Here is a 27,046-nt window from a genome sequence, read left to right as displayed (position 1 = left end):
TCTTCATATTGGGAAAGGGATAATAATGATCATGCATTTTGTAATGAAGCTCATAATTCCGTATGACATTATTCTGTAATGGAAAGCTGGGCTAAAAAACCCATCTATAGGACCTTATTAGGTTTCTCTGAGACACAGAGGTACTCAGAGTTCAATTTTTTAAAAAGAGGATGTTTCCAACAGAAATTTTTCTAACACTAGAGTTTGGGTAGATCAAGCCATCAGTGATTATATATCTTTGCCTAAATCAACTACATTGTCTCCTTTTGACATATTGATCATTTGATCTGAGTCATCAGAATACAGCCTAGTTAAACTGAGCACTTTATCAGGATTGTTCTATGTTAACATATAGTCCATGATATAATGTCTGTCTTTCAGAATTACGGCCAGGCTTTCATATATTTTCAGAAAGCAGCAGAGAAAGGTTTTGCAACTGCACAGTTCCACCTTGGAATCATGTACTACTGTAAGTGCAATAGCTGTCAAATTCTCTAAATTAAGGAAAAAAAAGTCATAAAGCTGTTGAAAATGTGTGCTGAACTAAAAAAAGGATAACATTTTGCCTTACAGCTGGATTTGGAGTAAAGAAAGATTATAAAACTGCCTTCCGATATTTTCTCTTGGCTTCTCAAAGTGGACATCCGCTTGGAATATATAACTTGGCTCATATGTATGCAACAGGAACTGCAGTATTCAGATCATGCCAAACTGCAGTAGAGGTAAATACATAATATACATTATGATAATATTTCAGTAGTCACATGCTTTCATAATATTTCTGTTTAACGGTATCATTTTTAAAGTGCCACTTATAGAAATGTTTTGTAAAATACACAATTTCAATATAAAGTACCATTCGGTGAAACAAATTGTAACACCGAGCCACCCGTGGTGCCCATCCCACAGCAGACACACCTTACCTTGCGGGCCCAAACCCTAGACCAGGGCTTCTGAAACCTGTCCTGGGAAGCCCGCCAGCTATATTTTCAGGATATCCACAATGAATATGCATGAGATAAATTTGCATGCACTGAGACTCCATGATATGTAAATTTATCTCATGCATATTCATTGTGGATATCTTGAAAACCTTACCTGCAGTCAATGTTCCCTCTAAGCTGTACACATGTGCGCGTGCACACGGCCCGTGAAGGCCGCGCATATGGTACAAAGTTTAGCGCACAGAGTTTTTAATCCTAGAGTTTTTCCAAAAACTAGGCAAATTATTAGGCATAAAATCATTATACCAGGTACGGGGGTTGGTAGCCAGTCGGCCTTCGGTGCATGGCAGCAGAATGCGGCCCACTGGAAGCGGGAGAGAGAATCTGCAATATTAATTTTCACACCAGGAATATGCGTCGCGTGACAAGCAATGTTAAAGCGTAAGCATATAAGCACTAGTTGCCTGATGAGGGTATTAGATTCAAATGTGTGCACTGACAGGGTTGCTTTCTTAGCCTTGCTTAACTCCTTGATGTACTCATGCAACTTGCTGCCCTTGTCTGCGGGGAGTCTAGAAATTTGTGCTTCTGCATCCAACTCAATTCCTAAGAATGTTATCACTCTGGCAGGGCCCTCCATTTTTTCTGTTGCTAAAGGTATGCTAAATTCCCACACAACTGTTTGAATTGTATCTAGTAGGCTCTGGCATTCCCTATCATCCTTACCCACTAATATGAAATCATCTAGGTAGTGGACAACCTGTTTGGATCCCGCTCGTTGCTCGACTACCCATTGAATGAATGAACTAAACAGCTCAAAATATGCACATGAAATCAAGCATCCCATCGGAATGCAACAGTCATAGTAGTATTCTCAGTAGTACTGTTAAAATAGTCATTATCTTTAGGATCAGAGCCAAAATTATCTGTTTGGGAGCTGTGCTTCTAAATAATGTTGAATGAGCAAGTGGAATGAGAAAACACCTAACTTTTTTAGTGGATATCTGAGGAAATTTCTTCTGTGACATATCTCATTCTCACCTGCTTCTCTCTATGTCTCTTTTTAATCTCTCTCTTGTCATTACTTTTTCATTTTCCCCCTCTGTCATTCTTCCTTTCCTTCAATTTATTTTCCCTTGCCTCTCTCTCATTTTCTCTGTTCTTCCACATCCTTATGCTTTTCCTTTTTAACTTGCTTTCCCCTCGTTTGCCTTCCTGTCATTCACTTTTTCTTACCTCCCATTCTTCTAACTTATCTCACTTCATTCCTCATTTAACCACTACCTTATCCTTTCATTTTATTTACTTTACTCCTTTCAGTTCCTTCTCTTTATATAATTCTCCCATCAAAGGCAGGGTTTGTTGGTTCTTTTTTTGGCTCTCAGGACAGAGAGAGAGCTTCCTTTTCCTCTATTGATGTGCCCCCAACTATTTGTAAACCAGAGAAGTTAAAAATAAGGACCTTCGTTTTCAGTTTTTATTTTATTTTTCCTGGTAATTTCAATGTTCTAACAAAGTTATCTTCCACTGAATTATTTTTATAGCACATACATTTTCAGGAAAAATAAAATAAAAACTGAAAATGAAGGGCCTTAATTATAAGTGATGCTATGGGACACATCAAGGCTCTTTTGCTTCCTTTTACAGCCAAGAAGAAGCCTCAAGGAGCATAAGAATTTAGCACATATAAAGGCGAATTTTAAAAGCACAGCATGTGCACAAGTTGGGCTTGCTTAAGCTGACCAAATTTTAAAAGCCACCCAGATGTGCATATATCTCCTGCTGCGTGCACATCTCACTCAATTTCAAAAAGGGGCACAGTCTGGGCAGGGCATGGGCGTTTCGAGGCATGGCCAAGAGATGTGCGCGTAAATACTTATGCACCCTGGCACATGCCCAGGTTCACTGCCGCATAAGTTTACTTCTGCTATGAAAGGGGTATAAGTTTAAAAAAAAATAGCCATTTCAAAGAGGTTTAAAGGGTCTGGGGTAACAGGGGGGGAGTGCAGGCTAATAAACCAGGAGGGTTTGGAGGACCTAACTCTTCATTGGACAAACTGGTGGATGAACTGGTGAAACAGGCAATGGCATGTATAGACGCCAGTTATAAAAAGACTTGCAGATGGAATCAGATATTAAAATGTTTAAAAAGGATGTTAAAACCTGGCTATTCCAGCAGGCCTTCCAAGATTTTTAACTGAATGATTTTATACCTTTTTTAGTATTTGTATTTATTTATCTTATTACTGCCCTTACTTTTCTGAATCTTTAACCATTTAAATTTTAAATTTAACTATTTTATTATTTTAAAGGTTTATTATTTTATTATGTATTTATATCTTTTCATTTAACTTTGGAAATGCGAATATTTTTAAATGAATATTTGTTAACAAATGTAAACTGATGTGATATGCTCCCATGAAACACCGGTATATAAAAATTAATAAATAAATAATAAAATAAAATAAATAAAATACCCTGACTTATGCAGTACAAACTAATTTATGCAGCTGGATGCGTACCCACTTAAAATTGGGCTCACCACTTTGAAAGTTACCATCCCTATAATTTAACAAGTTTAGAAATTCTATGGTAAGTTCACAGAGCGTGTTTTAAGATTCTATGACCTGCATGTGTGGGTCTTGCAGTTGTGTAGGGTGGTGGGGTTTGTGTGTGTGTGTGAGGTCCTACTCTCTCTCCATCCTGTTTTTCCTCACACTACCCCTTGCTACCATAACCATTTTCCCTTCCCACCCCCACCTACTCTTCCCCTCACTTTCCCTCCTTCTTACATTCCCTTTCTCATCCCTACTTCCCTTCCACTCCCATTCGCTCTCCCACTCTGCCTTCTGCCCTCCACCCCACTCCCACATCTTCTTTGCTCTCCACTCACTTTCCCCTTCACCTCCTCTTACCTCCACTTGTACTCCCACTCACTTGCTCTCCCACTCCTCCTTTGCTGTCTTTCTCCACCCACTCCCTTGGTCTCCCTTTCCCCCCTTGGCCAGTGCTCTCTCTTGCACCCTCCTAGCTTCTCTGCTGCAACCAATGTTGTAAATAGCAGGAGTGGAGGTAATGGCAGACAGAATTGCAAGTCTTGGACTCCCCGCTACTATTTTTCTATTTTTAGCAGCAGCAGTCCTCCAATCTTTGGATTGCAGGCCCTGAGCTGCCCACCATCACTACAGCTGTTTTTCAGGTGCCAGCATTAGGACCTCTTCAGGTGCCCGGCTTGGACTCCCTGCCACTCCCACACTTCTTTTTCTCTGCAATGGATCCACCTGTTTTGCTGCTTGTTTCCCTTTTGTCCTCCTGCTAGTCCTACCTGTGACATTGCCTCTGATAGGACAAATTGACAAAAGTGAAAACATAAATGTTTTTTTAGTTCATAAAATATGCTAAAAGAATGTGATGCAGGCTCATATAGAAATGTTGTGGAGGTATCCTATACTTTGTTGGGGAAGAGGAGGATCTGTTACCTCCTAAAAGGGTCTACCTAAGGGGGTCATTTTGTAAAGCTTATCGCATGCAATAAGCCGCTATCGCACGCAAAAAGTCCCTTTTCGCGAGGGGAGGACTCCGTGATGTCTTCACTGGCGGCGATAAGGTAAGCCACATTGTCGTCGCTAGTAGCGCGCCCAATAGCACCAACTTTCACAGTGGCGCTATTGGGTGCGAAAGCCAGCAGCGATAACACCATGGTGGTGCGATGGCTGCCGGCTTTCGCAGGCCCGCCCCCTCCCCCCCCCTTTCACTGGATTCACCATTCTGCGATAGAATTGTGAATCCAGGCCTTAGTCTGGGACTATATTTGAATATACATGCTATCTGTTTATTCATCTATATACAGAAAAAGATGTTTGTAAATCCATAACTGTTAATAAAATCATATGCTTTAAAAATGGAATAGATTTTCACTTCATAACTGTGGTTATTGAGAGTTCAGGAAAAAATGGATGAAGGAAAATGTCTCTGTTTGATATTACCTTGATATCTATTTAGGAGAACTTTGATTTTAAAGGATAAATGATGATACTGAATATTCCATATTAATTCCATATTTCATATAATATTCCATATTAATTCCATATTTTTTGAGACTACTGACTTGTCATTATATATTTGTAAATTAATTATGAGCTTATAGTACCCTTTATTTAAGGAAAGAAGTTTGCATTTACATGCAATGTTTCTATAGTTCTATCTTATTGTAATTTCAATCTTTTTCTCTGTGCAGCTTTATAAAACTGTTTGTGAGCTAGGAAGTTGGTCTGAGAGATTCTTGACAGCATTTTTTGCCTACAGAGATGGCAAATTAGATATGTCTCTTGTCCAGTACATGTTGTTAGCAGAAATGGGATATGAAACAGCTCAAAGCAACGCAGCATACATTTTGGAATCTCGTAAGATAATTTCAGATGCTTTTCAATACTGAAATACTCTGTTGTAAATTACAGTGATATTTATAAGCATGCAAATTTTAATATCTATTTTTTTCTAGAAAAGACTAACATTCTCAGTAAAGATGAATTGTATCCAATGGCATTTCTCTTATGGAATCGAGCAGCAGCTCAAGGTAACACCATCAACAAATAAATAAATCAAGATAAATATAATTTGTATTTTGTAACACACAACTGTTATTTGGATTTCTCTAAAATATGTTTCAGGAAGGTTATTTAAGCAAATAAACACAAAAAGAGGTTGAATTACCACAAGTTTGAAACCTGTGAGCAGTAGCATCAATTGTCAAAGTTTCAGGCCTGGCTACTGTCCATTTACTCATCTTTCATATGCATTCATAATCTTAAAAAAAAAGTTAATTATATGTTTATTAACTTTTAATCCTTTTACAAATTAAAAGCTAAGAAATGGTGACTCATTCCATAATATAAAGAAGAAGGAAATATACACTTATACAAATACAGCAGAATGTGCACCATTAGTTCTCATCTTTAAGGGGAGAAGAAAGCAACATACCTTTTGGGAAAATAAAAAAAAGCCATAGCAAATATTCCCATGCCACAAAAATATCTTAACAGTACCACTTGCTTACTATTTACTTAGTCTTATTGGTCTTGTCTTGAACAAATGTCTCTAAATGAGCTGGATCTACAAATATAAACGTATTCTGCTGATATACCACAATACCTTTACATAGGAACTTTAAAAAACCAACACATTGTTTAAGCTTTAAGAATGATTTCCTTCTCATCTGTGTTTCCCTGGCAACATCAGGGAATATCTGAATTCATTAACCACAAAAAAAGCTCATTTTTAAATTTAAAATACTGCCTGAATACCAAATCTCTATCTGACTCTAAAGAAAAACTTACCAACAGTGTTGCTCTAGTGGAAATGCTATCTTGGGAATCATAAAGAAATAAGGAAAAATCTGAACTAATAATATGTTCCGACACATCTATATCCCCTTCTTCTTTACTAGGTGAAAACCTTTAATCAGGCAAAAAATAACATTTTGATAACAAATTCTTTCTGAGAAGAAAATTGCAATACTTCAGTAAAATATTTATATAAAATTTCATTAGGAGAAATCCACCTAGCCTTAGGAAAATGTAACAATTGTAAATTAGAAGCTCTCAGTTATTATGCAAAGTTCACATTTAAGATATAGCATCAAATTAATTATCTTTGCTACCACCAACTGTGGACACAGCAGATGATACAGTGGGCAAATAATGTTCCATCCCAACCATCCAGTCTCTAAGTCAGACAATTTAGATGATACTCTTGCAGAAAAGGAGCACAAGCATTCAATGGTGTAATCTAGGGCGATTTTGGTGCACATTAACCACCTTCCAAATTAGAGTTGCCAATTGGCACCAGATTTTCAGGACAGGTTGATCCGGTCCTGGATGAACCCCATTGCATGCTGGTATTCATGCTGATTTCCTATTGCATTCCCTAAGAAAAGCAAGGGTTGTGAACCTGCCAGTGACGAGCGTGGGCAGGCCCCCTAACCTTCCGCAGCCAGTCGGGCCGCTGATGCCATTCCCCCGCAGTAGACCATGCCGCTGTCTCCGGGCTCCTCTGCGGCTGTCTCTGACCCTGTGCGGCAGGGCTGAGCCCCGCCTTGAGCCTCCCTTCGTGGCCGATGCCGCTCCTGCTCCCCGACGCGTCCTCTTAGCGGCTGGAGCCACTCCCAGGGTCCTTGGATGGCAGGGAAACCGTCCCTGCCTTTGCCTGCAGCCCTGCCTCTCTTCCATCTCCGCGGCAGGGCTGCTGCTGCTGATGCCGTTGCTCTCTGGGCCTTCCACGTGGCGGGGACGATGCCACCAACGTGCTTGCTCTCTTCTCCTGCCTTTTCCTAGGCGTGGGTGCGCACCCCTCTTCGACTCTTAAAGGGCCAGCGGCGGGAAAAGCCCCACGGCCCTTGAAGATGATGTCATCAGCCAGGTTTGCTTCAGCCCTATAAAAGGGGCCCTGTGCCAGTCCATCTTTACCTTCACAAGCAGTTAGATGCTCCTGGATGTTCCTGTCCTTCGTTCCTGGAGTCTTCTGTGATCCATCGCTTCTTCAAGGTCCTGTGTTCCTTGTTTTTCGTTGGAGCTCCATGTCTTGTCCAGATGTCTGTAATCCAGTCCAGATGTCCGTCTTCCATTCCTGATGTCCATGGTCAGTCCTGATGTTCCATGATCCAGTCCTGATGTTCCATGATCCAGTCCTGACGTTCCTGATGCTCCGTGATCCAGCCTTGATGTCCTGAACCCTTGGTTCCTCGTCGCCACCCTTCCTGGCATGCCATGTCATGGTCTGTGACCAGCCCCACGGGCGGGCTGAGTAGGACGCCTCGTGGCACAAGGCCAGCCTTCTTATCAGCAGCACAAGCCTCCAGAGGGTCATCCTTGTTTGAAGCCTAATCTTGTCTATTTATTTTATTTTATTTATTTATTAATTTTTATATACCGGTGTTCGATTTTACATATCACATTGGTTTACATTTAAACAAAATTTGCAGGAACTCATGCGTTACCTTTGTCAAATACATTAAACATTTAAATATGGGGATTGTTAACAAGGGATATAAAAGAACAGGTCCGGTCTCCAGAATCTTGCCCCAGCCCTCGGACCTCCTTGTGCCTGCTCCGTCCATGTTTTAGACTCTGCATGAACCTGTGCCATCCAGCGTGTTCCGTGACCAGCCACAGGCAGCTGTGTAGGGTGCGCCCCGGTGCAGGCCTCTACAGTCTCTCGGACATGTTTCTCTCACTTGCTCCACTATCTCGTCTAGAGTCTGCCCCGCATCCTGCGTGGGTCCACGACCAGCCCCATGGGTGGGCTGTGTAGGGTGCGCTGCATCACAGTCTCAACCCAGTACCTTGTTCCTAAATCCTCTTCAGTTCCTTTTTCCTGAATCTTCCAGTACCTTGTTCCTGAATCCTCATCCGAGTATCCACATCTTCGCCTGAGTCCTCGTCCAAGCATCCACGTCTTCGCCTGAGTCTTCGTCTGAGCCTTCCATGTTCCAAAGCCTTCATTTGCCCCTGGCCGGCCTGCCGCTTCTTGTCAGAGGACCATTCAAAGACCACCAATGCATTGTTGGTCTTCCTGAAGCATGCAGGTCCGGTGGAGGGTCAGTACCTTCAGTCATTCATGTCTTCGTTCCAGCCTTGCTCCTGTCCAGCCCATGCTCGGGCTGGACAGGAGCAAGAGGCTGCCTCGGCACCTCTTCGGAGTTCCTCTGGGGTCGAGCCGTGGTCCAAGAACACACAATCCCCTGGAAAGTGGAACTGTTCTCCTAGCACTTCCTAACAGCAAGACTATATGTAAATTCATGCAGGTGAGTAAAAGCAGGACTGAATCAACCTGTCCTGAAAATCTGGAGTCACGTGGCCACTCTATTCCAAATGTCTTTTAGAGCTACTTCCGTTGAATGTAGGGCCAACAGTGCTTGCCCCATGAATATATGTGGTGGGCAAATGGCCTCTGGTATCACAACCCCAGAATTCACAGGGGTGCCTCCCCTAGTAGATACAGAATGAGTAATAACTCTATCTTCATTCATCACAGAAGGGGAATGAGGAACTTCACGATTTGAGGTATTATCCACCATATATTTGGATACCTGGGCAACTCCCAATTCACATCCAGATTCACAATCCCCAGCTGCAAGGAGAGTAGATAGAGGTTGTGGTATACAGAGTCTGAGACTCCAAGATGTTTCAAAATACTTCCTACTCAAGACAACAGTGTCAGATATGGAGGTTCTTATCAAGTGGATGTCCCTAGGGCCACTTACTGGAGTCTAAACAATGAGGGTTGCTACAGATCTTCCTTTCTTTTTCCTGCCCATAACCAAATCCAAGATTTTCTCCCAGGGATGCGCCCCTTTGGTGTCTTAGTTTGGGTTTGTTCTGTCTTTCCTTGTCTGTCTCCTGGTTTTCTCTCCCAGATTCTGACCTCTGCTGCAGACCTTGACCTTCTTTGATTGCCACCTGGACTTGACCTTCTGCCTTGGATCTGACTACACCTTGTCTGCTGCCTACCTTAACCTCTGGCCTGCCTCTGATTTTTCATCTGCTGCCTGCCCTGATCTCTGGCCTGTTCTCAGTGTCATCTATCTGTTGCCAACCCTGATCTCAGTTTATCTCTGGATTCTCATCTGACTGACTTCCCTAGTGACCTGTCTATATCCTTCTGGCTGCCAGAACCCAAAGGCTCCACCTGCGAGGGAGGTGGCTGGTATATTTATTTATTTATTTATTTATTTAGTGATTTTTTTTTTTTATATACCGCGGCACATTAAAAACATCACCTCGGTTTACAATAAACAATAATTCAGCAACAGGCTTTACAGACAAATTGTATAGATGAAGCTTCTGCCTGTTTCACTGCAGGACACATCCATCAGCTGTTGATGTGGGCCTAGCGGGCTTGCCCATTAGGCGGCATCAACCACGCCACAGTACAAATAGCCCACCGATACTGAGCATTTACAGTAGCCCTCTGTGGGATGAGCACGGTAATCGTGTAGGATTATAAATATGAAGCATTGTGTTAGTCCAAGGAAAAGATCCAAAGGTAAGTAACCTGTGTACTAGCATTGCTATTGTATATTTAACTCACTAAGCTACAGCCAGCCAGTGAAATTCAAAAGGAACCAGCTTAATATACTCTCTTATGCAGACCAGTTATTATGTTAGCTACGACTGTAGAAAGGCCTCCTTTTCCTGTGAATTCCTAGATGCTAACTATCCTATCCCTCTCCTTCTGTCCTGCAGGGTAGCCAGATTCTAGAGGCTTAGTATTTGAAAAATGGCATTGTCTAAGTACAGTAGTTCAGGAAATTAAACTGTCATGTTCCTTTTCCTTCCTTCAGGAATGGAAGATTCCATGGAAGATGCTCATCTGGGGCCTTCAGCTCAGAAGCAGAGGAATGAACCAGAGAGGGGACACACCTGGGGAGAAGAAAAATAGTGGGCTGGAGATGACAAAGGGCCACCTGCTAGATTTAATCCCAGAATAGGTCATGGCCCTTGAGGATGAGGGAATCTTAGAGTGTTTCCATGACAATGCAGGTGAAAGTTGTACAGAACGAGATAGGTACTGAGGACAGAGTTGAAACGTGTCCACAGGGAATCAGCATGACCGTGGAACTAACAAAGGGGAGAAAAAGATGATAATGACTATGAGTCATTTGAGCTCTGACTTTCAGAAAATACTATGATTGCTAATTCTCTCACTTAATATTTCCACTATGGGTAAACATGAGGGAAACATAAAGGACTAATGTCTGAAGCCTTTACCAGTAACTCAATGTATACAAATATCTCTGGACACATGTATGGTTTTTACCCTGAAGATGTTTCATCAGGACTCAGAATTCGCAATGGAATAATGATCTGCAGCGATGCTGACATCTCACTGAGCCCCAAAAACACCATACCTTTCATCTGATACCAAGATAAGATCTTGTAGCTGAATTCCAGGTATAATTCCTGTTACAAATGTAATTTGTGCTGTCGTTGCCAGAGGATGTTCTGCCTTGATTGATTTTTTTTGTCCATTTGTGGCATCTAAAGTACTAATTAGAGGCTCAAAAAATCAGTCAGATTTGTTTGTCATGTCAAACAAATCTGATTGATTTTTTTGATTGGGTAACTAGAGAATTAGCTCAAGGAAGAGAGCTCAATGTATTTTACTTGGATTTTAGCAAAGATTTTGCTACAAGGCTCATGCATAAAATGAGAAGCCTAGCAGTGGGTGCCAAGGTGGTGAAATAGATTACTGATTGGTTGACTAACTGATGATACCTACTCTGAAAAGAGAAGCTTGATAAGTGGAGTGCCTCAAGGATCGGTTCTGGGACTGGTTTTGTTTAATATCTTTGAGTGATATTGCAGAGGGATTAGAAGGAAAAGTTTTTTTTCACAGATGATACTAATATCTGCAACAGATATTGCATTCTCATTCTCATTCTCTCTACTCCTTCAGGTGTAGAGAGAATGAGAAGTGATTTAAGAAAGCTGGAAAAGTGGTTGAAAGTTTGGCAGCTGAGATTCATTGCTAAGAAGTGTAGAATCATACATTTGGAGTGCAGTAATCCAAAGGAGTTATATGTGATGGGGAGATGAAAACCCAAGAGAGAGACCTTGGGTAGATTGTGGCTGATGATCTGAAAATAGTAAAACATTGTGACAGGACAGAAGAATGCTGGCCTGCATAGGGAAAGGCATAACCAGAAGGGGAAAAAAAAAGGTGATAATGCCCCTTTACAAGTCTTTGGTGAGGCCTCACCTGGAGTACTGTGTCTTTATAAAAGTTAAAGACAGGATGTAAGAGAAAGGCAACAAAAACGGTGTGGGGTCTGCACTCGAAGACCTTTGAGAAGAGATTGGAGGGCCTAAATATGTATACCCTGGAAGAAAGAAGGGACAGGGGAGATATGATACAGACTTTCAAATACCTGAAAAGTATTAATGATACACAACAATCAACTCTTTTCTGATGGAAAGGAAACTGTAGAACTATGGATCATGCTATAAAACTCCAAGGTGGATGACTCAAAAATAAAGTCAGGAAATATTTCTTCATGGTGAGAATGGTGGATACATGACATTCTCTTCCGGAAGAGGTGGTGAAGACAAGAGCATGGGATAAACACTGTGGATCCCTAGAGGCTTGAGGATGAAAATTAAGAAATGTTAAAAGTGAATTTTAACAGCGAGGCGCACGCCAAAATCGGAAGATGGGCGCGCATGTAACACATGCACATGTCCACCCAATTTTATAAGCCACCCACATGCACGCACAAGTACCAATGCACGAACATCTTGCATTGGGAAAAAACAGGACAGAATGTGGAAAGGGCATGAGCATTCCAAGGCAGGACCAAGAAACATACATGCAAGTAGCTACACATCTGGGCGCGTGCCCAGGTATAGTGGAGGACAAATTTATTTCTGCTATGGATGAGGTATTAGTCTTATTTCCAGGATTCTCTGCAGTGTTTGAGGGGTCTGGGTTAAGTGGGGGGGAATGCAGGCTAAAGAATCAGAGGGGTTTAGAGGACCTAGCTCTACACAGGGCAAACTGGTGGACGAACTGGTGAACTTGGTCATGGGCTGGACGTGTGTCTGTTATAAAATTCCATTACTTGCGCATTTCAAAACTGACTAACATTGCTGTGCATGCACAAGCTTAAAATCTGAGGCACACATATACGCGCCAGGGCTATTTTATAACATGTACATGTATGTGCACGCAGGATATAAAATTGCCACAAATCTGGCCACACACAAATTTACATATATATGTGTGCGTCCGCATGCCTGTTTGAAAATCATTGTCCTTGTGTAATATTTCTGCACGGGAGTAACTTGCAAGAAACAACCATTACTACCCTAAGCAACTTACCAGGCAAACTGAATGAACCATTTTTAACGTTATCTATCATTATTTACTATGTTACTATGTTTGGGAACCATGGTGGACATCAAGAACTGAAAAAAGTCAAGTTTTGCCTGTTAGTTTAAATCTTATGAGCTTTTTAGAAGGATCGCTACAGTCTGAAGCAACCAGAGCTTTTTGCATTAGAATCAGATCATAATTAGACATTGAAGCATTATTTTCAATTTAAAAAAATGATCATTAAAAATTATGAAATCCTGAAGCATTTACAGGTGATGAATGGCACCTAGATTGGAAAAAGGGAAGAGCTATCCCAAATAGCTAATGCCATGGGAACCTCTTGAATTGATTAAGCCTGGCCCAGATGCCCGCTTCCCCTCTGCCAGCTTGTTTAGCTTATCAGCAATTAGTATTCTACATGACAGACCCTTGGCTTGGATCTCCTCTGGAACAGCAAGAGAAGGCTGTACTATGGCTATGATGAAATGTTAGCATGGGTGGTGGCAGTAAGTGAAAAGTCTTATCCTGTATAAATATAAGTATGTTGTGTATAGTTGTTAATAAATGCCATTTTTTCAAATTAAGGGAGCAATTTTCAGTAGTTTGTGTAGTTGCAAAGTAAAAATTAGGACGTTTTTCTTTGAAAATTAGCTTAATAAAATACACAAGTTTTGTGTCTGTGAACCCCTAGGCTGAGGCAGGATTGAGTCTGCCTGCAGGGAGAAGCCCTGCAGTTTCCCATCATCGGCAGGCAGACCCAGGTGAAGCAGAGATCACTCGGGGCCTTCACCTATACCAGCCCATGTTCCGCTCAAGTTGAGCCTTTGGGTGCCGGGGCCAGCAGGACATAGGTGGGGGTCACTGCTGATGGCAGAAGAGAAGGTCCGTAGTAGCTAGGGTTGTGGGCAAGCGGCTGTCCGATGTATCTAAAGTCCAGGCAATGGTCAAGAGGCAGGCAGCGGTTAGTCGTATCCGGGATCCAGGCCGAGGTCAAAACCAGGTATCCATCCGAGGGAAGAGAAAAGGGATAGATAGGCAAGGCAGGGCAGGGAGGAAAGGACAGGAACAAATGGGCAATGAGGCTGGAACAGCATGGATTGAAGACAGAAGACAAGCTGGATAAAGTCTGAAGACTGGAACACAGGGAAGCAACATACACTACTAAGAAGTAGCTGCATCTGTTGCTGAGGCGAGTTGCTTCTGGGGAGCTTCCCTTATATAGGGCTTTGCCGATAACATCATATCTAGAGACCACAAAGACTTTCCTGCTGCAGTCTCTTTAAACACTGGAAGTGGTCTGCGGGCACACCTAGGGAGAGGCATGGTGTGCACTGTTGGCAATGTCCTGCTGCGACAAAGAGCAACATCCTGCCACATGACTGACCAGTGGTGTTTGCCGCGTTAAGGAGGGGAAGAGCCAGCCCGGCTGAGTGAGTGCGGCATTTTGCGGGGGTAGCCTGTGGCCTGATGAATGCAACAAGCTAAAAGTGCCATCATACTATACCACTAGTTTTGGTGGTAGCTGAGGGATAAAATAGTGCACATACTTTTGAAAATGCCAAATATGTGTGCCGTTTTCCTCCCCCAATCTGAACACACTCTGGAAACACCTCTTTTTTTACCAAACTGAAAGTACACATACTAAAAAATCCTGCACATACTTTAAATCAGGTTGAGGAGGACAATTTACCAATATGTTTATTTATTCACTGAAATATATATTTTATTCATCCTATATAGGCTCTGGGCAGCATACAACATCATATTTTCTAGATGATTATACAATATCAGTATCAACAAACTTAACAACTGACATCAAATACATCACATATGAGTCCTCCAACTAACAATGACAGACATTTCTAACACATTTTGTATGTGCTTGTTATGAGTCCGGAGGTGGACCCTTGTTCCGAGGTAAGGTTAATGCTACCAAAGAGAGAATCAACCCTCTCTGGTCCCTACCGTCAGAGGGCAAGGCTTGAAGATTCAGTAGTTGAATGGAGACTTCGCCCTGGAAGCTCATGGTTCCCCCAGGAGGAATTCGTAGGAACCCAGCCGCTGGGACTTAGGAGACTCACCGAAGACTGAATGTAGGTCTGGATGTAGGCGCCTCCTGCAGGTCGTGGATTCCAGATGGCTGGCGCCTCCAGCAGGTCATAGACAGTCCAGGAGTGGGAGTCGAAGAATAGTCAAAAGCTGGTCACAGGATCGAAGTCCAGAGAAAGGTTGTAAGCCGGTCCAGAAGCAAGTCAGGAGAATGGTCCGAAGCCAGTCCAGGAGCAAATCAGGAGAAAGGTCCGAAGCCAGTCCAGGGTCAAGCCAAGGACTCACCGCAGCCAGTCCAAAAGGTCAAAAGCCAAGGAAGCAGTCCAATCGGAAGCAGGAGCAGGACGGAGAACGGAACCAGGAACACGGAGCACCGGCAAACTCCCTCAAGAGCCTCAATCCCAAGGTAAGGTCTAAGGAGCAGACCTTGCCTTAAATACCTGAGCCATGGCAACTTCCTGTTGTGGCCCCTTTAAATAATATCTTCAGCCGCGTGCGCGGCTCTAGTAACACAGAGGGGGAGGAGTCAGCCCGGCATTGCCGGACCACGCAGCCGGGTTCAGCAGCGACAGCAGCCGCGTGGAGAACGTCGAAGGGAGCAGCCCGCTGCTGTAGGAGCCCCAGAGACAGCCCGACTTTACGGACAGGTACTTGGCCCCGTTCGCAGACCACCACAGCAGGCGGCCATGACAGTGCGGCCCGGCCCCGGTCGCGGGACGCTGCGGCCGATGACCATAACAGTGCTATTGTATCCTACCCAAATCTTCCTCAGATTCAGAAATGCTATCATTTGATTCAGTGCACTACCTCTCAGGTGCAGATAGTCCATGTGGCTTTTGCCAGATTGGGGATAATATTTAAACAAATTTACACATATAAAACTTGGCATTATGGATGTAGATAGCTATTACAAAATTGGCCAGATCTCTGTTAGTGTAAAAGGTAACACAGAAACATAGAAATGATGGCAAAAAAGAAACAAATGGTTCATCCAGTTTGGCCAGCAAGCTTATGGTAGTATCTGCTGCACTGTGCAAGTTACCCCCATCCTTAACAGATTCCCAGACCATAAAAGTCAGACCCTCATTGGTTGCTGTCTGAATCCAATTCCCCTTTCCCCTGCAGTTGAAGCAGAGAGTGATGATGAAGTTCCATCAACAGTATGAAGGCTTATTGGTTAAGGGTAATACCTGCCACACCAGCAAGTTACCCCCATGCACTCATTTCTTCATTTCCATCCTCTAGTCTTTAGGGATCCACAGTGTTTATCCATGCCCCTTTGAATTCTTTCACTATTTTCATCTTCACTACCTCCTCCAGAAAGGCATTTCAGGCATCCACCAAACTCTCCATGAAGAAATATTTCCTGACATTGGTTCTGAGTCATCCTCCCTGCAGTTTTATTTTGTGATCCCTAGTTCTACTGATTTCTTTCCATCAGAAATGGTTTGTTGATTGAGCATTATTAAAACCTTTCAGGTATCTGAAGGTCTGTATCATATCTCCCCTGCACCTCCTCCCTCCAAGTGTATATATATTCAGATCCTTCAGCCTCTACTCGTAGGTCTTCTGATATAGACCCCACACCATTTTGGTCACTTTTCTATGGACTGCCTCCATCTTGTCTTTGTCCCTTTTGAGATACGGACTCCAGACCTGATCACAATACTCCAAGTGAGGCCTCACCAAGGACCTGTGCAAGGGTATTATCACCTTCTTTTTCTTACTGGTTATTCTTCTCTCTATACAGCCCAGTATTCTTCTGGCTTTAGCTATTGCCTTGTCACATTGCTTCGCCATCTACAGATCTCCAGACTCTATTATCCCAAGATCCGTCTCTTGGTCTGTGCACATCAGTCTTTCATCTCCCATCATAAACAGTTCTTTTGGATTACCGCACCCCAGATGCATGACTCTGCATCTGGTAATCTTGGCATTGGATCCCAGCTGACATATCTTTGACCACTGTTCAAGCTTCCTTAAATTGCATTTCATTGTAACATCAGAAAATAGACAAATGTTACCTTCTGCAATGTTGCTCACAAAGATATTGAACAGAACCAGTCCCAATACTGAACCCTGTGGCACTCCTCTTAAGACGGTTTTCTCTTCAGAGTAGGTTCCATGGCATTCACTTCCAAGCTTCTCATTTTATTCACAAGCCTCCTATGTGGGACAGAATCAAAAGCTTTGCTGAAATCCAAGTAGATCACATTGATCGCTTTTCCTTGATCCAATTCTCTAGTCACCCAATCAAAAAAATTAATCTGATTTATCTGACAGGACCTTCCCCTGGTGTATCCATGCTGCCTTGGGTCCAGTAACCCACCGGATTGTAGATAGTTCGCTATCCTTTTCTTCAGCTGAGTCTCCATTAATTTTCCTACCAACGAGGTGAGGCTAACCGGCCTGTAGTTTCCAGCCTTCTCTCTGCTACCACTCTTGTGATGAGGGACCACCACCGCTCTTCTCGAATCTCACAGCACCATTCTCATTTCTAGGGATCTATTGAACAGGTCCTTCAGCGGACCTGCCAGCACATCTCTGAGCTCTCTTGCTATCCTGGGGTTTATCTCATTTGGCCCCCATGATCTTGTCCACTTTCAGTTTGCTTAGCTCCTCCCATACAATCTCTTCTGTAAACAGAGTTTCATCTACCTCATCCCATCTATGTTCTTGTTAACCAGCAATGGTCTTTCACCAGGGTCTTCTTTAGTGAATACCAAACTGAAGTATGTGTTTAATATTTCCGCCATTTCTATGTTACTCTCTACACATTGCACCTTCTTATCTTTCAATTTCACTATACCACTTCTAACCTCCCTTTTTTCACGGATGTATCTGAAAAATGTTTTGTCTCCTCGCTTTACTTCTTTGGCCATCCTTTCTTCCTATTGACCTATTACTTTCCTTATTTTTTTCTTCATCTCCCTCAGTTTTAACAGATATTCTTTTTGGGATCCTTTATACTTCTTGAATGTTATTCTTTTTGCCTTTATTTTTTCAGCCACCTCCTTAGAGAACCAGATAGGTTTCTTTTTTCTCTTACTCTTATTAACTTTTCTAACTTAGGCCTGGATTTATCAAAATGCACTAAATATTGCATGCGATAGCAAAACGGGTGTGTTTTATGGTAATAGCTCACTTTGCGATAAACAGCCTCTCTTAGCGCTTCGCATAGGTATTAGCGCAAACTGCAATAACTTTTTCGCACTTTGCAATAAGTGCCAGAATTGTTGTATTTCCTACCTACAACTGGGGGGGGGGGGGGGGGGGGAGAGAGAGAGAGAGATACTAGCTATAAGGCCCTCATACTAGGTAGGTATTTATACCTCTTATCTGAGGCCCACCTCGTTACTTGAGGTGAGGTTTAGGTAGGAGTGTAGGGGTTAGGGACCACTTTGACATTCAAAGCGAGATGTACAAACAGAACAGTGCTCTCTTCTGAAGATTTGCTGACCTTCGGAGTGAGGAAATTCAACCAAAGATGATATTTGTGCAATGTTTCTCAACCTAGCTTGATGGACTCTCTACCTGGGCACGGAAGATGATCCAATGTAGCAGAAGTGCAAACAAACAGAGTTGAATCAGTATCAGGGTGAGTAAAGTATTTATTCGTAATTTCAAAAGGTGCCCAACTCAGGCCAAGTTTTACTCATCAACATGGGCTGCTTCGGGGCTATATAGTTCAAAACAGTCTGTAGAGCTAATAAGTAATAATAGTCAATAGTTATCTCTCAGTGGTAGGTCTGGCACAGACTTCCTGGCTTATAGCAGCGACAGTAAGCACTCTGCCGCTACTCATTCTAAGAGGATGATCTAAAGAGTTCTGTGTCAGAAGAAAATTAATGCCACACATGTCAGTTAGCATTTTGCCACTACAGGCTAACTGACTGGAAACTGTGCCAGACCTACCACTGAGAGAAAACTATTGGCTATTATTACTTATTGGCTCTACAGACTGTTTTGAACTATATAGCCCCTGAAGCAGCCCATGTTGATGGGTGAAACTTGACCCGAGTCAGGCACCTTTTGAAATTACTAATAAATACTTTGCTCACCCTGTTACCGATTCAACTCTGTTTATTTGCACAGACAAATGTAGGCCATACTTACCATATAATCTTCTATTGCTCCATATACAGCCCCAGCCTCCAATGTATCCAAAACTATTTTCCTTATACCAGGTTTTGAGCCAGACATTTAAATTATCTATATGGCATAACCTTTCCTTTCCCTTTCCATGAACAGGTAGTACTTCTGAAAAGGCAATAGTCTTTGCCATGTGTCTACTCTTCTGAGCTAAGTTTTAGAAATCTTCCTGTAGTTTGTGGACCCTGTTTCTGGTGAGGTCATTGGTCCCCAGATGGATGATAACATTGATAACAGAGTTCTTACTTCTTAAATTGCATTGACCCCCTAGTTTGCATTTCTATTAGCTGAGGATCCTGGAATGCATTTAACCATTGTGACCCCATTAAATTGGTTCCTCTTATGACTGAGTCTCCCAGCAGAAGCAACTTTCTTTTATGACATTTGACCATATTGAAGAGTTTCTGGGTGCCTTAGGTGACTACTTCCCTTTCAGTCATCACGTCATGTTCTGTTATTGGGGCTTCTTCATTTTCTAAAGCAAAAAATACACTATGTAAGGTTAACAGCTGAGAGAGTGGGTGTCCACAGGCCTTATTCTGCCGGAGCCAACTGTAATCCACTAATTCCTGGGATTCTGAATCTTGGATATCGACTTCTTTGTGGGAGTAGGCTGGGTATTCAAGATGCTGTCCAGTTGGGGAAAATGGGCATTGTATAGTCACATGTCTTGTTCTACCAGATTCCATTGTAAACCATTTATTCTTGGAATTCAGAATCTTCTGTGAAAGCTGGGGAAGATATTCTGATTGCATCAAGTTAGTGCAGGTTTTTTTAAACCTGAATAATTCCTCTTTTTCAATGCAGACAGCTGAAAACAAATTGGCAATCCTTAAGTCTCCAAATGGTAGGCCTTGGGACATAAGCACCACAAATGTGAAACCAGGTTATGCATCTATTCAGTGTTTTACATACTTTTACACAAATGTGTTCCTGGGTTAAAGTTGGGGGTGGATTTGATACTTCCACTCATACTTTTTAATTTTGTAAAAGTATGTACATGCGCACAAATTATGCTCTCCGAAGAGGAGGTGCAACTTTACGTGACTGAATCTCTGCATGTACCTGGCTAATTACTCATGAATTTTCAAAGTGAGCTTATCTGCAAAAGCCTCAGAATGTACATGCAGATTTTACCTGCTATGCAGGCTGTTTGAAAATTACCCTTCTTATGGAGAATACAGAGTGAAGGGAAAATCTTAAAAGCCTTTGCATGGTTACAGAGTAATATCCTACCAGATCTATAAAAGCATCTAAAATGGGTTTTTAAGGTGCCAAAATTATTTTCAATGACTGATCTAATGAGCATCTGAGCGTCATTATAATGTTGTCCGACTCCTGCTGAGGTTTAAGAAGACATGGGACTTATTAGCAAGTTACTGAGGGGATAGCCCTGATCATTTGTGGGGGAGAGAGAAGAAAATAGATAAGCTGTGGGGCGGGGAATCATATTTGCATACAAACAGGACAATGAAGACACTGAAGTGGGAATAATTATGTTAACTAGTAAACTATGCATATCAATCAATTAGAAAAAGCTATGACCACTGCAAACTAATAACTTGAAAGCATGTACTTAGAAGTCATCCATCTCTCATTTGGCCATTCTAAAAGAGCTAATGTGAACAAATTGAAGAATCATGCCATGAGCCTTGATATTAGATATCACAGTAGTAATGAGATCTTTGGCATTGTGCACCACCTGAATGTTGAGGGAATGGAGGGATTTCTTATCCCTGTAGTTCATCTCAGCAACAACCTGTGATCTGATTACAATATACTGAAGGGAAATTATTTATGTACTTAAAATCTTTCCTGGTTTGCTTTTGATGCTGTGTTTCTTGAAGAAAATAAATATATTGATTAGTTTTCCTGAGAAGAGTATCAATAAACTGTTGAATACAATGAAAAGTGCTTGCCTTTTGATGTCACTCACTGTGGTCTGGAATTTGCTGGTAGCTAGGAATGCTAGAAAATATGGCGACTTAAAACCACAGACAACACATGACTTGTCTGCACTGGACTCTCTAAATCTCCCCTCTCCTCTTCCCTTTAACTCCTGGCAGAATTAAAAAACATAAGAAATGCCATACTGGGTCAGACCAAACGTCCATGAGACCCAGCATCCTGTCTCTGACAGTGGTCAAAAGAGGTCACAAGTACCTGGCAGGATCCCAAAATAAAGTTTGTCAGATCTATATCTAATGAATACTTGTCAATCAGATAAACCCTAAATCCTGATCCAAGGCCCATAAATTCCTTCTGAAGGGTATCTGTGCTGCCTTTGCCTCCTCCTGTGCACATGACTCAAAGCCCACACATGATAAGTATTCATTATGGGAACACACAAAACATCAAACACCATACAAACAGCCACCAATCAAAGAAGAAAAAAGTGAGTTTGCACTTATCTGGTTAAATAACTGGCATAAATGCACACATGAAGTATAGATGAAACACACTGATGCTATATGTTGAAAATGTGACTTATATGTGTTCCTTTCAGTCATACCCCTGAAATCTTGTTTTGTGTGCTAACTTTGCCCCCATTGTATCCATACACAATCTGACTAGGCCTGTCAAAATTAACCTGCATGTGTTTTCTCTTTTAAAAACAAAGTTTAGGTACTCTGCTCTAGCCATCAAATATTTATTACTAAATAGGATTCTAAGAAATGTACCGGGTCACTCATCAACAGGCGTTATGGCATTAACACATGTGTTCATGCCATAAGGCATGCGATAATAGCGCTAGTGCAAATGCAAATTTTTAGAAGGGGTGGGGGATCAGGGAGGAGTTTGGGCGATATCACACCATGCAATAGCATAACGCATGCTATCGCATGGTTATAATGGTGGAAATAACTACACCTTTTTTCCAGGTGTCAGGCTGTGCGATATGCCCAAAATGACCATAATGCAATTTGCGATAAATTTTTAGAATTGGTTTTTGGCCATTTCTGGGCTTCGGAGGGGATAGAGGGAGAAGGGAGTGGAGGGGGAGAGAGAGAGAGAGAGAGAGAGACTCTGGGGAGGCCCTCACTGTGTGCAACTATTTATATCTCTGTAGGAGGGCCATCTAATAGGTTGAGGTGAGGTGTTGGTGGTGGTTTAGGGGCCAGTTTCTCATGTAGAGAGAGACGTATGAACAGCATAGTACACCTTGGTGAAGATTTGACATCATTTGGAGTGAGGAAAGTTTCACAAAGATGAAATTTTGTACTATGTTATCTCACCCTAGCTTGATGGTACCCTGTTATAGAGTCCACCAAGCTAGGGTGAGTGAACATAGCAGAAATGGCATCTTTGTGAGACCTTCCTCACTCCAAATGATGTCAAATCTTCACTGAGGTGTACGGTGCTGTTCGTATGTCTCCCTCTGCATGAGAAACTGGCCCCTAAACTCTAAACCACCAGTAACACCACACCTCGACCTATTAGATGGCCCTCCTATAGAGATATAAATACTTGACTACTATGAGGGCCTTAGAGAGAAAGAGAGAGAAAAAACACCTCTCTCCTTCCCCAAGATGCAAAACTAGGAGTTATCAACCCCCCCCCCCCCCTTTTTTCTTATCGCGGGCATTATCAATGTGTTACGCATTTTGATGAATCTAGGGGGTAGTTTGTAAAATACTATTTTGTATTCTGACTACTCGTTCAGTGGGAGATACTATCAAATGTCTTCAAGGTGCCTGCTCTGTGGGTGCTTGAGCACCCCCAATATTGTCTTCTGCACTCCTGTAAATTGGGAGCTGAGAGTTCCATGTGTCAGGGAGGACAGTAGGGAAGTGCTTCAGTCTCCTTGCTTCTGCTCTCACCTCCCCCCTGCAGTCTCTTGGTTGGCTGTGGAATGTCTGACCAATGGACTGCAGGAGAGGGCAGGCACTGCAATTATGTCTCCCAGCTACTGCTCCCTCCCCCTTCCCCATGCAGCCTATTGGCTAGCTGTATAATGTCTGACCAAAGGGCTGCAGGAGGACCAGAGAGTAGCAGCAGTGCAGGCCAGTCTTCCTGAAGTACAGTGGAGATGGGGAGGGCAGCTGTTAAAGGGTCTGGGAAAGATAAAGAGGGGCAGAGGAGCTATAAGAAAGGTGAGAGAGTTGCTGAGAGAATTGCTAGAAGATGATTTAAAAAGGAGATACTGCTGGGAGAGAGAATTCTGCTGTGAAGGGCTGAGAGAGGAACTGAAAGAAGGAATTCTGGCTGGGAGAAGAGGAGGCAAGGAGCTGTGAGGGGAAGAGGGACTGGGAGAGGAGCTGTGGGAAGGGGAGAGATGTGGACACAAGCTGTGAGGTCAGAGAGGGCTGAGAGAGTGGACATAGGCTGTGGGAGTTGGGGACATTAGCCGAGAGAAGGGAAACCAGGATACAAGCTGGGAGAGAGGACATGGGCCATGGTAAGAAGAGCAGGGGTGAGTAGTTAGGTGAAGGGAACTTAAGAAGGAGAGAGAATTGAAGATAAATTGGAAAAGGAACGGTGTGAACAGAGAGGAGAGGGCTGATGGGGAGGTATATCAAGGGACGGATTGTATGGAGAGACAGTATCATGGTCAAGGGAAGAGGCAAGAAGAGGTGAGGAGAGAGATGGGAGTGGCTGGAGGAGGTGAGATAAGATAATGAACTGTGAAGAGAAGGTGGGAAGAAAGATAATACATGGAAGAAAAATAACAAATAACAGAGAAATGAGAAGAAGAGCAGAAACTAAGCTTTAAAAGGAAAAAAAGGAAACTAGAAAAAAACAATTGCAAGTAGAAACATAATAGATTCAAACTGTAAACACAAAGGTCAGAAGATTGTTTATTCAAAGTCTGGTGAAGATTTCTATGCTAGTAGGGCATGTTCGGGGGGGGGGGGGCAGTGACATATGCCATTTTCTTCCAGCCCTAGAGTCACCAGGGTTAATAAAGCATTTTACTGAAAGGAAGGGGGTAGGGGTAAGAGGTTGTGGTTGCATGGGATATCATAAGCTCAAAATCTCTTAAAAATTGTCAGCTCCAGTATTGTGAGGGGCTGCAGCCAGAGCTTGAACTGAGTGGAAATTTAGGTGAACATTGTTCCCCTTGTTCACAAAAATAAATAACATATTCCCCCATTATATCCCACAAGACAGCGTTATCTCTGGCATTTCCAAATTGAGGATAAGAAGTACCACATGCTGGGAAAATACTAACTGCTGATCTTCTCGGGCTCATGTCATGCAGGTGGTGGAATGTCTTAAGTGGACTCTGCAAAAATGGGACTGGCCCTGGCCTGTGAGTGCTGGGAAAAATGTTACAAGGGATAAGAAGGCAAGAGAAGTTCCAGGAAAAAAAAAAAAAGTGCTTGGGCTTAGGGAGTGCAGAGCAGGAAATTGACCCAAACTTGAGGAGGAAGGGCAATTGAAAATTGAAAAGGGAGCTGAGCCTGCCTAACATGCTGATATAGGCGGATAATAAATATTTTAATAAATAAACAAGGGATGGGAATTGGTGAAGGAGTGGCTGAACCAGGCCTGCAGAGGAGGGTAACTGGCTATAGAAGGGAGAGGAAAGATGGGAAGAGGAACTTGGAGAACAGAGAAGGACAGGTCATTGGGAACTGGGGAGCAGGGCAAGCTACGGGGATGTAGGGAGTGCAGCTGGAAGAGGGATATTGATCCTCTTCCCCCAAATATAAAATTCAACTATGCCCATGCAAGATGGGGAGAATTAAAAGTGCAGATGGAGTAAGGAGGGGAGGAGAAAGAGGGAAAGATGGAAAAAGAGACTAGGAGAACGAGAGAAAATAGGGTTGAGAAAAAATGGTGGATGAGGAAACTATGGTGTGGATGGGCTGTTGGGGGGGGGGGGGGGGGGGGGGAAATGGAGTAGAAGGGAGGAGACCGGTAGGGATTTGCTGGGGTTAGGGAGAAGAATGATTGGTGGGACTTTGAGTCTTCCCTAGTTTTGTTTTAACCTGGCCACATGAGTCTTCCACTTGTCCACTTTACCTGCTCCTCTCTGGACATTTAAATACAGCCTGGTCAGTCACATGACCCGCTATGTTGTGTTTTGTTATTTGCTGGGGGCACTATAATTTGTGCTTAGTTCAGCACCGCCAATCATTTTCAAAAGTTGGGTTCTATGTTCATATGAGAATACCACCACTAATTCCTAAAACATAAAATGTATGTTTTAATATCCAGTAAGTTGTTTTTTTTTAATTGTCTCCATTAGGTAGTGCATTTGCAAGAGTAAAAACTGGAGATTACTACTTCTATGGTTTAGGAACAAAGAAAGATCATGCCATTGCAGCAACTCATTACAAGCTTGCAAGTGAACAACACCGTAGTGCTCAAGCCCTATTCAACCTGGCATATATGTATGAGCATGGCTTAGGAATGGAAAAGGTAACCTCACTTGCAGTCTTCACAATTACAGGATGCTTGCTACATATTTCTAGTTAGTGATATAGATGTTTCAAATATCAAATATACTGACATCTACAGTGTGTCAGGTATCAGTGTTTGATGGGCAAAAACATACACAGTTTGAAATGTTTGTAGATTTTTTTCCTTAAGCATTCTATTTTCTTTGCTATAGTATTTTGTTAAAAATATATATTGCAGTAAAAGAATAATGTGCATTTGTTATAGTATTGTTATGATAGACTTGTAGATACCAGTGACATTACATTGTTATAATATAGTTGTAGAGATACTGCAGTACTAATGACATTAATTACACAAATGTTCTTGATCTTAAATTTCATATCATATTCCAACAGAAATCACAAGAGTGAAATTATGTTTGTTTATAGTAATGCACTATTGTAAAATAGATGTTTAATCTTAGAGGAAGAAGGATGATCTGTTATTAGTGCAGTCATGCAATTCTTAGAAATTCTACTACAACAGACAATGTACAAGATCAGTGGCTCCATAGCTTTAAGGCAATGACATCAATAAGGAAGACAGGTACAGCCATATTGCAGAATCATTCCTTTTACTATAAAAAGAGAAGCAGTGCCTCCTCTTCACTAAATTTGTCAGAGTTGTAGTGATGATCTGTTTGTTTTACTCCTGGGGATATTCTGCACAAAAATATTACAAATTCTGCACCCAATATTTTAAAACTATGCAAAAAAATTATTCAGATTTTGTCAAGATACAATATAAACACTTTTTAAAAGTAAATTTATAATGCAATAACAGAACAAAGTTATTACTCAAAGATGCAGAATTTTTTAAATTATTTGTGCAGAATTTTCCCATTAAGGCTTGGCCCTTCCAGATTACACTCCTCTCCTCCAGGCTCAATGAACCTTCCCAGCTCTCTCTCCCCCCTATATAGCTTGAAACTCTTCCTCATGCTTGATTCTTCTCTCCTCTCGGATCAGTCCCTCACTTTGCTCACTACCTCCTCTTTCCTGCAGAGTTGACCCCTTTCCCATCACATTCCCACCACCAACTTTCTCTGCCCTACCAGGCTCAATCCCCCCAATCCATTTTCTCTCCCCTCTCCCCAGGAAGCCTCCAACAAGATTTGAACCCCTTCTCAGATAAGAACATAAGATATGCTACACTGGGCGAGATCATGGGTCCATCAAGCCCTGCATTCTGCCCCCAGCAGTGGCTAATCCAAGTCACAAGCACCTGGCAAGTATCCAAACATTAAATAGATCCCATACTAGTCATGCCAGCAACAAGCAGTGGCTATTTCCTATTGATTAACAGCAGTTTATGGACTTCTCCTGGAACTTATCCAAACATTTTTTAAACCCAGCTATACTAATTGCCTTAACCACAACCTCTGGGAATAAATTCCAGAGCTTAACCGTGCGTTGAGTGAAAAAGAATTTTCTCCAATTTGCTTTAAATGTGCTACCTGCCAACTTTAAGGAGTGCCCCCTGGTCCTTCTATGATCTGAAAGAGTAAATAACCGATTCACATTTACCTGTTCAAGTCCTTTCATGACTTTATAGACCTCTATCATATCCCACCTCAGCCATCTCTTCCCTAAGCTGAACAGCCCTAATTTCTTTAGCCTTTTCTCATATGGGAGCCATTT

The 27,046-nt window shown here is 42.3% G+C and overlaps 1 protein-coding gene across 1 annotated transcript in view; it reads left to right on the top strand.

Annotated features, from left to right (window-relative positions):
* SEL1L2 (SEL1L2 adaptor subunit of ERAD E3 ligase) overlaps positions 1 to 27,046 on the top strand; it is a 217,272-nt gene that overhangs the window by 170,672 nt on the left and 19,554 nt on the right. The window contains exons 12-16 of the mRNA XM_029596776.1: positions 382 to 469; positions 574 to 722; positions 5,182 to 5,347; positions 5,446 to 5,520; positions 25,213 to 25,385. Of these exons, the coding sequence (XP_029452636.1) occupies positions 382 to 469; positions 574 to 722; positions 5,182 to 5,347; positions 5,446 to 5,520; positions 25,213 to 25,385 (651 nt within the window). The remainder of the gene's footprint in view (positions 1 to 381; positions 470 to 573; positions 723 to 5,181; positions 5,348 to 5,445; positions 5,521 to 25,212; positions 25,386 to 27,046) is intronic.

This window comes from Rhinatrema bivittatum, chromosome 3 (assembly GCF_901001135.1).
Source record: "Rhinatrema bivittatum chromosome 3, aRhiBiv1.1, whole genome shotgun sequence".
Lineage (NCBI taxonomy): Eukaryota > Metazoa > Chordata > Amphibia > Gymnophiona > Rhinatrematidae > Rhinatrema > Rhinatrema bivittatum.
Note: the sequence above shows the minus strand (reverse complement) of the source record. Positions and strands in the feature narration are given on the sequence as shown.